Source organism: Microcaecilia unicolor, chromosome 7 (genome assembly GCF_901765095.1).
Source record: "Microcaecilia unicolor chromosome 7, aMicUni1.1, whole genome shotgun sequence".
Lineage (NCBI taxonomy): Eukaryota > Metazoa > Chordata > Amphibia > Gymnophiona > Siphonopidae > Microcaecilia > Microcaecilia unicolor.
Window position 1 is genome coordinate 10,916,485 of NC_044037.1, and position 16,682 is coordinate 10,933,166.

General features: G+C 45.9%; 1 protein-coding gene across 1 annotated transcript in view; it reads right to left on the reverse strand.

Moving 5' to 3' along the window:
* MSN (moesin) overlaps positions 1-16,682 on the reverse strand; it is a 172,960-nt gene that overhangs the window by 56,170 nt on the left and 100,108 nt on the right. Inside the window, exon 2 of the mRNA XM_030208847.1 lies at positions 11,704-11,787. Within this exon, the coding sequence (XP_030064707.1) occupies positions 11,704-11,787 (84 nt within the window). The remainder of the gene's footprint in view (positions 1-11,703; positions 11,788-16,682) is intronic.

Consider the following 16,682-nt stretch of genomic DNA (forward strand, 5'->3'; position numbering starts at 1 on the left):
TCTCTCTCCCCAATCCTTCCCTCTGTTGTTTTCCCTCTCTCTCTCTCTCTCTCTCTCTCTCTCCCCAATCCTTCCCTCTGTTGTTTTCCCTCTCTCTCTCTCTCCCCAATCCTGCCCTCTGTTGTTTTCCCTCTCTCTCTCCCCAATCCTTCCCTCTGTTGGTTTCCCTCTCTCTCTCTCCCCAATCCTTCCCTCTGTGTTTTCCCTCTCTCTCTCTCTCCCCAATCCTTCCCTCTGTTGTTTTCCCTCTCTCTCTCTCTCCCCAATCCTTCCCTCTGTTGTTTTCCCTCTCTCTCTCCCCAATCCTTCCCTCTGTTGGTTTCCCTCTCTCTCTCTCCCCAATCCTTCCCTCTGTTTTCCCTCTCTCTCTCCCCAATCCTTCCCTCTGTTGGTTTCCCTCTCTCTCTCTCCCCAATCCTTCCCTCTGTTGGTTTCCCTCTTTCTCTCTCTCCCCAATCCTTCCCTCTGTTGTTTTCCCTCTCTCTCTCCCCAATCCTTCCCTCTGTGGTTTCCCTCTCTTTCTCTCTCTCCCCAATCCTTCCCTCTGTTGGTTTCCCTCTCTCTCTCTCCCCAATCCTTCCCTCTGTTGGTTTCCCTCTTTCTCTCTCTCCCCAATCCTTCCCTCTGTTGGTTTCCCTCTCTCTCTCTCCCCAATCCTTCCCTCTGTGGTTTCCCTCTCTCTCTCTCTCCCCAATCCTTCCCTCTGTTGTTTTCCCTCTCTCTCTCCCCAATCCTTCCCTCTGTTGGTTTCCCTCTCTTTCTCTCTCTCCCCAATCCTTCCCTCTGTTGGTTTCCCTCTTTCTCTCTCTCCCCAATCCTTCCCTCTGTTGGTTTCCCTCTCTCTCTCTCCCCAATCCTTCCCTCTGTTGGTTTCCCTCTTTCTCTCTCTCCCCAATCCTTCCCTCTGTTGTTTTCCCTCTCTCTCTCCCCAATCCTTCCCTCTGTTGGTTTCCCTCTCTTTCTCTCTCTCCCCAATCCCTTCCCTCTGTTGGTTTCCCTCTCTCTCTCTCTCCCCAATCCTTCCCTCTGTTGTTTTCCCTCTCTCTCTCCCCAATCCTTCCCTCTGTTGTTTTCCCTCTCTCTCTCCCCAATCCTTCCCTCTGTTGTTTTCCCTCTCTCTCTCCCCAATCCTTCCCTCTGTTGTTTTCCCTCTCTCTCTCTCCCCAATCCTTCCCTCTGTTGGTTTCCCTCTCTCTCTCTCCCCAATCCTTCCCTCTGTTGGTTTCCCTCTTTCTCTCTCTCCCCAATCCTTCCCTCTGTTGTTTTCCCTCTCTCTCTCCCAATCCTTCCCTCTGTTGGTTTCCCTCTCTTTCTCTCTCTCCCCAATCCTTCCCTCTGTTGGTTTCCCTCTCTCTCTCTCTCCCCAATCCTTCCCTCTGTTGTTTTCCCTCTCTCTCTCTCTCCCCAATCCTTCCCTCTGTTGGTTTCCCTCTCTCTCTCTCCCCAATCCTTCCCTCTGTTGGTTTCCCTCTTTCTCTCTCTCCCCCCAATCCTTCCCTCTGTTGGTTTCCCTCTCTCTCTCTCCCCAATCCTTCCCTCTGTTGGTTTCCCTCTTTCTCTCTCTCCCCCAATCCTTCCCTCTGTTGTTTTCCCTCTCTCTCTCCCAATCCTTCCCTCTGTTGGTTTCCCTCTCTTTCTCTCTCTCCCCAATCCTTCCCTCTGTTGGTTTCCCTCTCTCTCTCTCCCCAATCCTTCCCTCTGTTGTTTTCCCTCTCTCTCTCTCTCCCCAATCCTTCCCTCTGTTGGTTTCCCTCTTTCTCTCTCTCCCCAATCCTTCCCTCTGTTGGTTTCCCTCTTCTCTCTCTCTCCAATCCTTCCCTCTGTTGGTTTCCCTCTTTCTCTCTCTCTCCAATCCTTCCCTCTGTTGGTTTCCCTCTCCCTGCCAAGTTTCCCGCGAACGGCGCGAAGTCGCGACGCACGCGGCACCAGCCCCTATTTCCGGCCGCTGCTGCTTCTCCTGTTGAGCAGCAGCGACCGCTACACAAAGAAAAAGAAGATTAAAAAAAAAAAACTTCAAACCTGGCTGAAACGCGGCACCCCGGCACTGTAGACAGCCATTAGGCATTGGCTGTTGCCCCGCAGCTGCTCCTCCTCTTGCCTCTATGTCACTGCCCCTGGAGGAAGACCCCGGAGGAGCGCAGTGACGTAGAGGCAAGAGGAGGAGCAGCTGCGGGGCAACAGCCAATGCCTAATGGCTGTCTACAGTGCCGGGGTGCCGCGTTTCAGCCAGGTTTGAAGTTTTTTTTAAATCTTTTTCTTTGTTTAGGGGCCGCTGCTGCTCAATAGGAGAAGCAGCAGCGGCCGGAAATGGGGGCTGGCACTGCGTCCGTCACGGGGCGGGGGGAGCAAAAAAAAAAAAGGTGCCGGTACGCCGTACCGTTGCGTACCGGCACAAAAAAAGCACTGGACCCGCCCATACCCCTCCTATGGCCATGGCCCCTTTTTAGTTGCACATTAAGATTTGCATGTGGCTCTTTACAGAGCACAACGTGCGCCCACAAATCCTAATTGAAGCCAATTAACTACAAGAATTGGTTGGTGGTAGTTGTTGGTTTCCATTATTGCTAGTTAACAGCTTGTTACTCAATTAAGATGCAAACGTAAATTTGGGCATCATATGCAGAATAGGGGGGTAAGTGACGAGAACTGGGTTCTATTTTAGGATCTCGGAAAAGCTGTTCAGACATTGTGGGCAATATCGATCCTCAGCTTGTTGAGCACAAGATGAAATGGGAAAATCTACTTTCTTCATCTATGGGGCAACTTTGCCTTCAGTACAGTGTTCAGTTTTGCTCTTCTATAGAAGGGCAGACAAATGATAAAGGGGACGGAGCAGATCATTTTAACAGGCAAATAAGAGGATGATTTACTCTTCAATAACTAGGAACGGAACACTCCAAACTTGACTGGATAAGACAAAACTATATGCCAGAAAAGTCCAATTATACACTTGAAAATACGTACGCTTAATGCTGCATGGAATCTGCCACAGTTAGATTTTACCTACACTAGATAGCTAACATTTTTCACTATGTTAAACTGGAAGCAGATTTGATTTGCCATCGTTTAAGCTGTGCAATTTTTTGCCGGAGGATGCGATCAAGCTCTGTTTACAAAAATAATTCAATTAAAACAAGACAAGTTTGTAAAGACCACCACCACCAGGCCATAGACTTGTAACTTCCATTTCTGGGTGGCGTCTTCTACTTCTCACTCCCAATCAGCCTGGCCCTTTCATAGAATTTCATATAGACAAATTAGGCCTTCATCTGCTTGTTTTATGACTAGAATCTTTTAAATGTATGGTCACAGTGACTTGGCTACAGTATAATGAAGGTCAGTCTGCCTGGGGCACCATATATCCAAAATGCCTCAGTAAGTTAACCTGTCGTCATCTGATCGCGTTTATGCTGCTTACAGTGCTTTTTATCCTCCAGGCCTGGGACCTAAACTCCATCACCTTATTGGGTAGGCTTACTGTGCTAGTAAGGTCATGGAACTCGTTGGGGAGAGAAAAGTCAGATCAGGGGTTTGGGGTACGTGCCCTCTAATGAAGGATCTTTACTGTTTCAGGACACAGAAGCAGGCCGCAAGAAGAATTCAAGTGGTACAGTATGAAGGTGACATTTCTGTAAATGAAAGCTGGATTTGAGGGGTAATTTATTTATTTTATTTTTGTTACATTCGTACCCCGCGCTTTCCCACTCATGGCAGGCTCAATGCGGCTTACATGGGGCAATGGAGGGTTAAGTGACTTGCCCAGAGTCACAAGGAGCTGCCTGTGCCTGAAGTGGGAATCCAACTCAGTTCCTCAGGACCAAGGTCCACCACCCTAACCACTAGGCCACTAAGGTGGCCAAACTGGTTATGCCAAAAACGAAAAGGATGCTTTGGGGCACAGGGGGAGAAACGTCTAGCAGGGAAGACGCATTGTCACTACTTCTAGGTTATCTGGAGAGACATCAATTGGAGTACTGTACAATTCTGAGGACTGAACCGTGATGGTAAGGCATACTAGGAGACTTTAAAACCTCCCGAGAGATAAATGCACAGAAAGCAAGTCTCTCAATGAAAAGGAAGTTCTAACACAATGTCATAGGATGTGGGTGAAAAGGGGATACACTTGGAATTATCTAAAGAAATACTTCTGAATGGAGAGGACCGTGAACGGTGGAGATAGATATCTGCATTTGAGAAAGCCTAGGACAAGCACAGAGGATCTGAGGGAGATGGGTGGGAGGAGTAGCCTGGTGGTTAGTGCAGCGGACTTTGATCCTGGGGAACTGAGTTCAATTCCCACTGCAGCTCCTTGTGACTCTGGGCAAGTCACTTAACCATCCATTGCCCCTGGTACAAAATAAGTACCTGAATATATGTAAACCGCTTTGAATGTAGTTGCAAAAACCACAGAAAGGCAGTACATCAAGTCCCATTTCCCTTTCCCCCTTTCCCTTATGACATCACAATATCAGAAGTGAGCCAAGTATCAGGCAATGAAGCCATTGTGACATCACTGATGAGGTTGGCTCTTATTGGTGGAATGAGTGGAGGAGTAGCCTAGTGGTTAGTGCAGTGGATTTGATCCTGGGGAACTGTATCGGGCAATCGAGCCATTGTGACATCACTGATGAGGTTGGCTCTTATTGGTGGAATGAGTGGAGGAGTAGCCTAGTGGTTAGTGCAGTGGACTTTGATCCTGGGGAACTGGGTTCAATTCCCACTGCAGCTCCTTGTGACTCTGGGCAAGTCACTTAACCCTCCATTGCCCCAGGTACAAAATAAGTACCTGAATATATGTAAACCGCTTTGAATGTAGCGGCAACAACCTCAGAAAGGCAGTATATCAAGTCCCATTTCCCCTTCCCTTTCAGACTGGATAAGCCATATAATTTTTTTCTTCAGTTCTATATTTCTACAATACAGCTCCGAATATGGCATAAAAATGGAAATACTAAAATAAATAAAATAAAAGGCAAGCACATTAATCTGAGATGACAACCACAGTAAAAATTAAACTGAGTCAGTCTTTCTTCAGGCCCAGAAATGTCTAGGGTTTCCTGTGAACCACACCCATGTTAAAGTGTGTTTTAAGATCTTTAGCTAAGAGCTCATTGTCTGAACAGTCCCAGCCTGTTCCCATATCCTACAATTCTTCCACTGTCTGGCAGAACTGCATCACCCCATCCCTGGATAAACTTACTCAAAAGCACTGGCCGGTAGCTGGAATGAGTCCTCTGCGGCAACTCATTACACTGCACATCAGTAATCCTCAAGCGTAACAGCTGCAACTGATTTACGCTGTCTGCGGCCTTTGTTCCCAGATGTGGCTGCATCTGGATCCCTGGCTTCTGTTTTCCCCTGAACCAAGAACAGCCGTACCGGTTTCATGCTTCAGGGAGCACCAGTTCTGGCAGACTATGCATCGTTCATAAAACAGGCAATTAAACACTAGATAGAGTTAACCGATAGTTAATGAACTGTACGCACCACATTAAAGAGAATGCACACTGCCAAGAATCAGATGTAACCATTTATAAACTGGGGGTTTGATAAAATACGTTTGTGTTAATAATTTGCTAATCAGTTTTGGATGATGTATGTGTAACTAGAAAAAGCTGTCAGAAAATGTACCAGATTCCCTTTCTCCATGACATCAGGTGCTCTGGAGAAGGAGCTTTGAGAAGGGTAAATATCAGTGAATAATTTCTTAGTGAGGGAGAGCTCTGTGGAAACTGTCAGGGCAGAACACAGATGAGAGAAGTGAGATTTCTATTTTCACTTAAAAACGGAAGTGAGAGATTAAGAGTTATATTCACAATGGTTTTGTGGTAATTTCCTGAGGGAAATCTTGCCCATTAATATGGAGTGGAGGAATAGCCTTAATGGTTAGTGAAGTGGGCTTTGATCCTGGTGACCTGGGTTCGATTCCTACTGCAGCTCCATTTGACCTTGGCCAAGTCACTTAACCCTCCATTGCCCCAGGTAGAGAAAAACAAACAAACAAAATGTACATTGTGAGCCCCCTAGGGACAGAGAAAGTACCTGCATATAATGTGTACAGCGCTGCATAGGTCTATTGGCGCTATATTTGGATTTTGCTCATACCTTTTTCAGTAGTAGCTCAAGGTGAGTTACATTCTCTAACCACTGGGCCACTCCTCCACCCCAAAGAATCGTGTTACTCTTTGAGGTTCTACATGGAATGTTGCTACACTTTGAAATTCTGCATGGAATCTTGTTATTCTTTAGAATTCTAGAATCTATTTATTTATTTAGATTTTGCTCACACCTTTTTCAGTAGTAGCTGAAGGTGAGTTACATTCAGGTACTCTGGATATTTCTCTGTCCCAGGAGGGCTCACAATCTAAGTTTGTACCTGAGGCAATGGAGGGTTAAGTGACTTGCCCAAGATCACAAGGAGCAGCAGTGGGATTTGAACTGGCCACCTCTGGATTGCAAGACCAGTGCTCTAACCACTAGGCCACTCCTAGTAGCAGTAGTAGTAGTACTTTTACGTTGTGGAGGCACAGGGTGCCATATACAGGGGGGGGAGCTGATGGAGCTGGCCCCACGGGCTCCTGTCAGGTCAGCCCCACCCCCAAATCCATGGATGCTCCCGAGGGAACATTACACAAATAAATGGCCTTCTGCTAGGTACCGTCTCACGAGGCGATAAGCAGCATTTGCATTTCTGGAGATAAAGACCAGGAGGACTCTTTTTAGGTAGAAATCAGACAGCAGCAATACCCCACAAGGCTCCAGCTTAAAGGCTCAGTGGCAGCACTGCACGTCGTCATGTAGAGAACTCGGGTTCAACCCCAGGTGAGGAAGATGCAGAAGTTATCGTAGCCTTCACAAGCTACAGCAACATCTAATGGCCATACTGAACTCATGATTGCTGGGTCCCAAAAGGAGCCCCCAAAGGTCTGTTGCTGAAATGAGACTACGCAAGTTGGAAGAGAGCTATCACAATGGAAGTGAAAAGCCTCAGATAATTGCAAATTAAGGGTCAGAGACCTCATTTATTTCTTTGTTACATTTATACCCCACATTTTCCCACCTATTTGCAGGCTCAATGTGGCTTACAAAGTACCGTAAAGGCGTTTGCCATTTCGGTTGATAACAAATACAAGAGTGTGTTGTGGTCAAATGAGATAGAGGTGAATCAGACGTCATGGGTCGAGGGGAAAGAGGATAGTAAATTGTCCAGTACGATCTTTGATTATGTTGTGTTGCAGGGTGTGGGGATTTATGTTGGATCGTTGGAATAAGCTATTTTGAAGAGGTGAGTTTTTAATGACTTCCTGAAATTTAGGTGGTCATGTATTGTTTTCACAGCATACGGGAGTCCATTCCATAGTTGTGCGCTTATGTAGGAGAAGCTAGATGCATAAGTAGCTTTGTATTTAAGTCCTTTACAGTTTGGGTAATGTAGGTTTAGGTATGATCGTGCTGATCCGAGTCTGTTCCTTGTTGGTAGATCTATAAGGTCTGTCATGTATCCTGGGACTACGCCGTAGATGATTTTGTGGACCAATGTGCAGATTTTGAAGATGATCCGTTCTTTGATTGGGAGCCAGTGCAGCTTTTCTCGAAGGGGTTTAGCGCTTTTGAATCGTGTTTTACCATATATCAGTCTGGCTGCTGTGTTTTGGGCGGTCTGGAGTTTTTTTGTGAGTTGTTCTTTACATCCCGCATAGATTCCGTTGCAGTAATCTGCACGGCTAAGGACCATTGATTGTGTTAGTTTAAAAAGATATCCCTTGGGAAGAAAGGTTTTATTCGTTTTGAGTTTCCACATTGAGTAGAACAGGTTGCGGTCGATTGTGACTCTGAGTATTTTTAGGCTGTCTGAAATAGGGAGTGTATGACCTGAGGTGTTTATGGTTGCCGGTTTGTAGTTATGTTGAGATGACAGGACCCAAACGAGGCCAGATACCTGAAGTAGCAAAGAGAAAAACATCCAGGCATGATTTTCTATAGTGAAGTCTCAAAAGCAAGGGGAAAATAGATCCATGATAGCTAAAGATTAGAACTAAAATTACAAGTGAAGACCCTGTACGGTGTGAGGTTTTCCTCCATCAAGACCTCAGTATCACATACCATGTAAAATTGAGTTTATCTTGTTCGGCAGACTGGATGGACCATACAGGTCTTTATCTGCCGTCATTTACTACGTTACTATGTTATGTCATCTGCTTCAACATCTACTATTCAAAAACCAAAATTTCCAACCAGATCTGCTGCTCAAGTACCTCAACCATGGCCTGCAGTAAGACTAGGACAGCAGGGAAACCCCCCCCCCCCACAACACAACACACACGGGTTGTAAAGAATTCATGAGCCACGCTTTCTCCATTTGGTGGCTGAAGTGTGTGATCTGAAGGTGGCTGGTAAGAATATATTATATAATATCATAAGCTTTGCCATACTGGGACAGACCAAAAGGTCCATCAAGTCCAGTATCCTGTTTCCAACAGTGGCCAATCTTCACAAGTACCTGGGGCAAGATCCCAAAAGAGTAAAACAGATTTACAATCACTTGAGCTTGTCTGAGCTCCTGAATTCATGCCTGGAGATCCTCAGGAGCTTAGCCTAGAATGGGTGGCAGAGCTGGTGGTTGGGAGGCGAGGCTAGTGCTGGGCAGACTTATACGGTCTGTGCCTGAGCTGGTGGTGGGAGGCGGGACTGGTAGTTGGGAGGCGGGGCTAGTGCTGGGCAGACTTATACGGTCTGTGCCTGAGCTGGTGGTGGGAGGCGGGACTGGTAGTTGGGAGGCGGGGATAGGGCTGGCCAGACTTATATGGTCTGTGCCCTGAAGAGGACAGTACAAATAAAAAAGTAGCACATATGAATTTATCTTCTTGGGCAGACTGGATGGACCTTGCAGGTCTTTTTCTGCCGTCATCTACTATGTTACTATGTTACGTTGATTAACAAGATTCATCACTCGGGCATACCCTATTTGCTTACTGCATATTCCCCTCCTCCAACACTAGCTCATCATTTTGCCATTCCTTTGCTTCGCGCTATCCATGCTTTTGACTGCACCCCTATCTTCACCATGGTAGGCCCCGCTCTTCCAATTGATCTATGGTTAAAAACGAGCCTAGCAAGATTCAAGGCTGGTTTGAAAATCCACTTAAAGATGTTTATGGTATATGACCTTTCGCCTTTACATTCGATGGTGGACAGCCCAGTCCAGCTAGTCACCCTTTCCTGTTCCTTCATCCCTACTCCCCATGTTAATGTATTACCCATTATCCCTCTTTTCTCTTCTCTTTTCTTTATATTGAAGAATTGTTTCAGGGGTAGTATGTCAAATATTAATAAAACTTATTCTAGAAATAAGCAGTGGATTTTCCCCAAGTCCATCTTAGAAAATTATCCAAACCTTTTTTAAACCCTAAGCTACCTGCTTTTAAGACAATATTTTCTCAGATTTGTTTTAAAATTTACTACTTTGTAGCTTCACTGAATGCCCCCTAGTCCTAGTATTTTTGGAAAGAGTAAACAAACGATTCATGTCTACCCGTTCCACTCCACTTGTTATTTTACAGACCCTCTATCATATCTCCCCCTCAGCAGTCTGTTCTCCAAGCTGAAGAGCCCTAGCCCCTTTAGCCTTTCCTCACAGGGATGTTGTCCCACTTTACCATTTGTCACTCTTCTCCATCTTTTCTAATTCCACTATATCTTTAAGATGTGATGACCAGAATTTGCGCACAGTATTCGAGGTACAGTCGTACCACGGAGTGATACAAAGGCATTCTATCATTCTCAGATTTGCTTTCCGTTCCTTTCCTAAAAATTCAATGAATCGGTTTCTAAACATTGTATGGAAAAAAATAAAATAAAATGAAACCAAGTAATACATTTAACCATTAGATGTCACCATCATATTTGAAGTCGTGGAGGCCAACATTCAGTCCACAGCAGTTAATTTTTAAGCCATCGACCACCATGAGCTGAATTATGTCCAGATATTCAATCCAGAGCCAAATCTGGGCATTGATATTAAATACCTGCAATCAACGCTGCTACCTGAAGTTACCCGAGATCCAGCTGATATTCAGACCAGGGCTCAGGTAGTTCAGCAGATAAGTCAGGGCAGTCTATCTGCTTTGCTTCCTTACCTGTTTCGCAGACTGAATATTACCGCTAGCCAGCTAAATCCCAGCGTTGCCCCTGGACCGTGTCGTGGTAATCAGAGAGCGCTGCTGAATATCCCTTCTAAACTCATCCAGTTAAACCACGCTAACTGGGAGCCTCTTCCGCCCAGTTTAACCCTTTTGAATAATCAGGCCTGAGGATTTTACAGTTGTACCACAGGGTGTCACAGAAACAGTTATGGATAAGGATAATATATTTGATATACTTGCAGCCTGTTCTGTGGTTCAACCAAAGCAGTTTATATATTACTAGCCGTTGAGCCCGTAAAAACGGGCTGGTATTGGGGTTTTCCTTCCTTCCCCCTCCCTCCCTCCCTCCCCGTGAGGTCGCCACCGCTACCGTCCCCCCCCCCCCCGGAGTCGCCGCCATCCCTCCACCCGGCCCGGGCCCTCTCTCTCTCTGCTACTAAACGTACACATCCATTCGCCGGAACGCAGCACGCACATCAGCTGAGCTACCGTCGGCCTTTCCTTCTCTGCCTGTGTCCCGCCCTCCTGTGACATAACGTCAGCGAGGGCGGGACACAGGCAGGGAAGGAAGGCCGACGGCAGCTCAGCTGATGTGCGTGCTGCGTTCCGGCGAATGGATGTGTAAGTTTAGTAGCGGAGAGAGGGCCCGGGCCGGGTGTGTGTGTGTGTGTGGGGGGGGGGGGGGGTTAACGGTAGCGGCGACCTCGGGTGGGCGGGGGGGAGCGGTATCAACCTCGGCGGTGCAGTTTCCCTCTCTGTCCCGCCCTCGTCATCACGTATTGACGCGGGGGCGGGACAGAGAGGGAAGTCTCTACTGTGCATTTGCGAGTGAGTCGGTCACTCGCCGTTTATATGTTTGATATACAGGTACTTTTTCTTGCAGAGATTTTACCACTAGGTGGAAGTAGTCGAATAACTAGTAGCAAATTACATGATTCATTCACCACCTGCTCTTATCCTGCAAGTAAATCAAGACTAGATATCTTGGGATCCAGTGGCAACAAAAACTAAGACATCTGAACCTTTAAGAACCAGCCCAGCATAGATAGGAAAACATATGGAGCACATCTCATGGAATCATTTGACCCCTCTGCATCCAAGAGGACAGGGGACCAGGAATTGGTCTAATGGACCCTTCCTAAGTGTTATGCTGAGGTATCGGTGCTTCTGTGCTGATGTCATACTGGGCATATTTTTCTGCAGACCCTGGTCCTGTGTGGTCCAATTCCGAACCATCTTCCTCAGTTCCTTCTCCCCCCCTCCCCCCCTCCACCCCCACTGACACATGCACTGAAACTCGGTACAGTTCTGTTTTTAGAAAGACACTCTGCCCCCCCCCCCCCCCCCCCCCAAAGTTTGACCGTTTTGTATAATCTTTCCAAACAGCAACTGCTCAGTTCCACAAGTTTAACATATATATTAAATTAATTAGTCTGTTAATCTTTTATTCAAGTCTTATTTACAGGTTTTGCTTTCCTTTCTGATCTGCATAGGTATGTTTGCATTCTCCCTCCAATGCTATACGGGACAGATGTCCCAGGTTGTTCCGCTTAGCACTCACCTGGTCAAAAAGCTGCTTCCCTGTGGTGTTGGGCTGGATAGCAAACTCCAGCTCCGCATCCATGGTGGTCACTCGTACATTGATCTGTAACATGGAAACAGATGTAATTAGCCTCCAGGAAAAAAAATAAAAAAACCAACACATCTCCCCTGGTCCCAGGTTACGCACTATGGGAGCAAACTGTATAACTCGAGGCATTCCACTGCTGCACCCAGGTACCATGATAAAATACTAGTATATTTATTTGTGAACGCAAGACTTTTGGGGATAATGTGGCTTACAATATAGATTGAATAAATCTAGAATGAAAAATTACATCGGTCATAATATATTCGGATTGAAGAACAAGGAATAGCAGATTAATAAAAGGGTTAACACCATGCACAATTTCATAAAAAAGACAAAATACAAGCAGAAGGATAAGGTTGTCGACCAGTTAATTAGACGAATGTTAAGAAATCTGAAATGAGTTCGTAAAGAGACGAGCTTTTAACTTATTTTGAAATTGCATTTAATTAGAATGGAATCTATCATTTAGGGAGAGAGTTCCAACATTTAGTTCTGATGTAGGAGAAATCTAAGGAAAAGTACTGATTTGTAGCATTTTCAAAATTTGGCAGGCGGAGTCTGAGGAAATCTACTCACATACCAGGTCAATGGCAAGCAAAAAGTGGCTAATTTTAACTGTGGCAAGTATGTCTACTATTCTACAAGCTGAGTGGGCTGTGGACCCTTACACACATGTGCCGCTCAAATATCCCCTTGTGTAGTAGCGTCCTAAGCACCATTCAATAAGGGCGTGAGTAGCACATCTTCCTGCAGTTACGCACCCATGGCATGCTGAAGGCTAACTGCGAGTGGTATCAAACTGTTCACACACAAACCACTGAAGATGCCACCACCTAGGTACCTCTGGAATCAATCCTGGCACTTTGCTCGCCAGGGTCCGAGCGTACTATTGCTAAGGAGTTTGGAGGGAGGCATCTATCTCTTTGCAGTTAACACCAAAATCTAAGCTTTGGTATTTTCCTTTATATAATCACACTGAAGATGAAAAAAAAAAATAAGAAAAGATGGGCAGAACAGACGTGTCCAAAAGTACACGAAAGCAGCAACAACCTAAAAGTACTCACTAAGCATTTTGCCCCTTAAACAGAATGGGACAGTGAGCCTTAAAGGCTGAGTGGTTGCTACTTGGCAATAGAAGTATGAAAAGACTATACAGAAATTGGAGTCAAACACCAAGTTTTAGGCGATACATTTTAAGGTAGTGCAATAAGGTATTTAACGAGCATCAATGTCTTACAATTTGGTGGTTGACCAATATTTCCACATATCCAAGAGAGCTAACATGGCAATGAATTCTCTGCTCAAAATACAGAGATGGTGGGGATGAAGACCTGAGTGTATAGTACATGATTTTATTGGGGTGGTGGGGGGGGAGATGCTAAGATATACAGACACCCAGTCTCCCTTTTGCTTGGATGTCTGTATATCTCCAATGACTGTTAAAAGCAGTGTAAGAAAGTGGTGGTCAGATCTGAAAGAAATCAGGCCAACTGGAAGGCTGGAGTGTAGATAATCTAGGGACTACCAAAATGGTACCAAAGAAATCTGCTGAAGTCTTACAAAAGCTAAAATGGCCGACATGTTAGCGATAGGAAGATACTAATATATCTCATAAAGTGAATACAAAATTAAGCTTTAATGGAAAGGAAGTTGTAGAACATGGGGAGGAAAAGTCATGACCAAGCTGGAAGAAGATAAACGCATATGGAAAAGGGCTAAAAGAATAACTCAAAAGGTGCCATGAATTAAGTACAGAAGATCCTCAGCTGAGGGAAAAAAAAGACAGCACCAGTGCAGGCCATGTAGTTCGGTTGATGTCAGCAGGTTAGAACTTCCTAGGGAAGTTGGCGATAGGATACCATCCGACAAGGCCAGATGCTCAGGATGCCGCCACAGTAATACTGCTACTTCCTTAATCAAGTGTATAGAAATCTAGACTTAAATGGGGTGTGCTGGGTGCTCATCTACCCAGCAGGAAAGCATACAAAAGAAAGCGATTTGAATACACATGATGCTTAATAGTGTGGGGTATTCCTGTTCACAGCAGGACAGTGGTGACTGAATGGACTGCTGGATCTTTCTCTGCATGGACCAAAGTAACAGAAGTGATCTTAATCCAGCAGCTCAAAGAACTAGGCCACTTATCAACCTTGAATAAATCCCTTAAAGCAGAAGGTGCCAAGCTGCACTCAGCAATTCCCCAACCCAGGCTGAAAAGCCCCAAGTCTGAGTCACGGTTCAGATCCTCTGCTCAAGTGACTGGCCAGGACTGGGAATGTTGTGGGAGGTGGTGTCCAGCAGTTCCGGTAGACACTCAGAGACCCACAATTGCTCAGTGGTAAAACCTGGGGCCAAACACAAGAGAGCCTCTTCCCTGATCCTACAGCTGTGAGGTCCCAGGGACCGTTACTGCAAATACTGGATTAAGGTGGGGAGTGGGGGAGGACATTAAAAACAAGGCAAAGAAGGTTATGATTGAAAATGGTAGCTCTACTTCCATTCAAACAGGATCAAAACATGCATTTGACTGGGACAGAGGATGCTCTGTGAAGCATCAGTAATCATCAAATGTCTTGCGCTATGGTTCCCTGAAGAAGAATACCGAAACGGGACCGTTGGAATCAACACGCAAGCTGGAGCGCATTATTCAAATACGTGTATTCATACACTGTATGAAAGATTGCGATTTAAGAAAAATAAGGATGCATAAACAGAGTCCGTGAGATTTAAGTATATATATTTAAAAAAAAACCTAAAAAAAAATCTAAAAATGTAAAAAGTTACAGGGGTTTTTTTTTTTTTTAATGTTTCAACATTTTTATTGATCAACCGATACAGAAATAAAATTTTGCACATATGAATCTACAAAGCCAATTGTCGTCTGTGATCATCATCAGCATCCAACATTATTTCCCCCCCCCCCCCTTTTCACCCTCCTCCCCCCACCCCTCCCCTCCCTCCCTCTTCTTTCCAATGATACCATCCATTTGTTTACTCCTTCCCCCCCGCTGTCTTTTGACTACAGAATATGTGTGATCAGAATTATCTTTAACCTTCAGGGTGTCGCATTATGCCAATTAAGTAGTATACTACGTCCTCTAGGGCTTAATGCCTCCAAATAAGGGCCCCATATCTGTTTAAAATGTGCATATCTCTTCGGGGAGCCCCTAGCCTCCCGTGCTTCCCATGTGGCTAGAAGGTGTATCTGATTTTCCCAGTGCCAGTAAGCCGGCGACTCCGGAGCCGTCCAATACTGCAGAACAGTCTTCCGCGCCACCAAGCTAAGCTTACGGCATAAGGTACGTGCCCCCGCCGAGTGTGTCCTGAAGGCCCTTTTCGTGTCCAATACATAGTGATCCCAAGTTCCTGTTACTGATGAACCTAGCATCCGGGACAAGAATCTCTCAACCTGTGTCCAGAAAGCCCGTACCCCTGGACATGCCCAAAACGCATGGAACAATGTATGTGGGGTTTGACTACATTTAATGCAACTCGCTCCTTGCGGGGAGCCTATATGTGACAACTGTTGCCCTGACATATATGTTGTTTTTTTTTTAGTCGATGACTTTTTTTTGCATGCAACCAATTTTCGTGAGTTGTTGCCGCAACAGTTGAGACTTTTCCCCCTTTTCAATATAGACACTACAGTACTGCTAGTTTTGGTTTTTGAGTTATCATTATTAGTGAGCAGTAAGGTAGGTCTGTGTATGATATTTTGACTAAATAATTTCAAGCCTTACCCCTATCACCGATTGATGGACACATCTCATTTAAAGCATATCTAGCTGCCACTACAAAAACTGCCTTTACAATGCATCAAGAAATTGATCCAAACAGGGTTAGACAATGCCATGCCATGGAGTGTCTGTGTGTGTGTGGGGGGGGGGGGGTTACTGCCTGACGCTTAGCTCCAGAGCAGACGCCAGGGTACATCATCCGTTAGTTGTGTAAGACCTTTTGGAGATGTGCCCTCATACGTGCTTCTGGTTTCTAACCAAAAGCATAAGCCCCACGGCAAAAGAATTAAGAGGCAACGTGTAGGGCGTGGGGAGCCAGCCCCTCCCCCTCCCCATTTGTGCAGCATGACACCTGAAGAATCAGCAACAAGGCCTCAGTTACCACTGCTATACGGAGAATTGATCATCCTGCGAAGGCCGTCTACAGGACAGTCCCAACTCATCAGAAGGTTTAAGTGAAATGCACGATCGCATCTTCAGTAGCTGCTCCCACTGGGTGGCACATATCACCAGCTGAATTGCGACTAGTAACGGATGCGACTGTTCCATGAACATCTCAAAGCATTTAACAAGCGTTCAGTGTTGGTGGAAAATAACTCAAAGCATTTGACAGACATTTGTTACAATGTGGATGGAAAAAGAAAATAAGGATTACTAGCAGCTAATGGTACATGTGGGTTATGGCCACAGTGTTAAAAACAAAAATTTGCTTCTACGGTTTTCAGCCCGTGTTGGTGGATGTATGATGTTTGTGTAAATATAGAGAAAAAAATGTAAATCAACCGGGGGCTGTTGCCAGCATGGGGGGGGGGGGGGGGGTGCCAGAGGCTCCAGAAAGCAGGGGACAGGTGGGAGGCCTGCTAGTGCAGGCTGCCAGTTCTGGAAGCCAAAATGAGGAGAGAACACAGCTGCCCTGTGAACCCGGGAAGTGTTTCAGGCAGAAGGTCATGGCTGCACCCTGGGCTGTGGGGCAGTTCCAAAGCTAGAGAGTGCCAGGGCAGGAAGCTGTAGCTTCCAGGCAGCAGTCACCAATGCTGCAAGGAAAGGAGGCAGGCCGGCAGGGACGAGCCAGGAGCCATGCATACGCGACTGGCATGCATCTACAGGATGGAGCCAATAGGGAAGGAGAGGAGAGGAAGCAGGAGCCCCTGGATTGGTGTGAAAATAGCACCA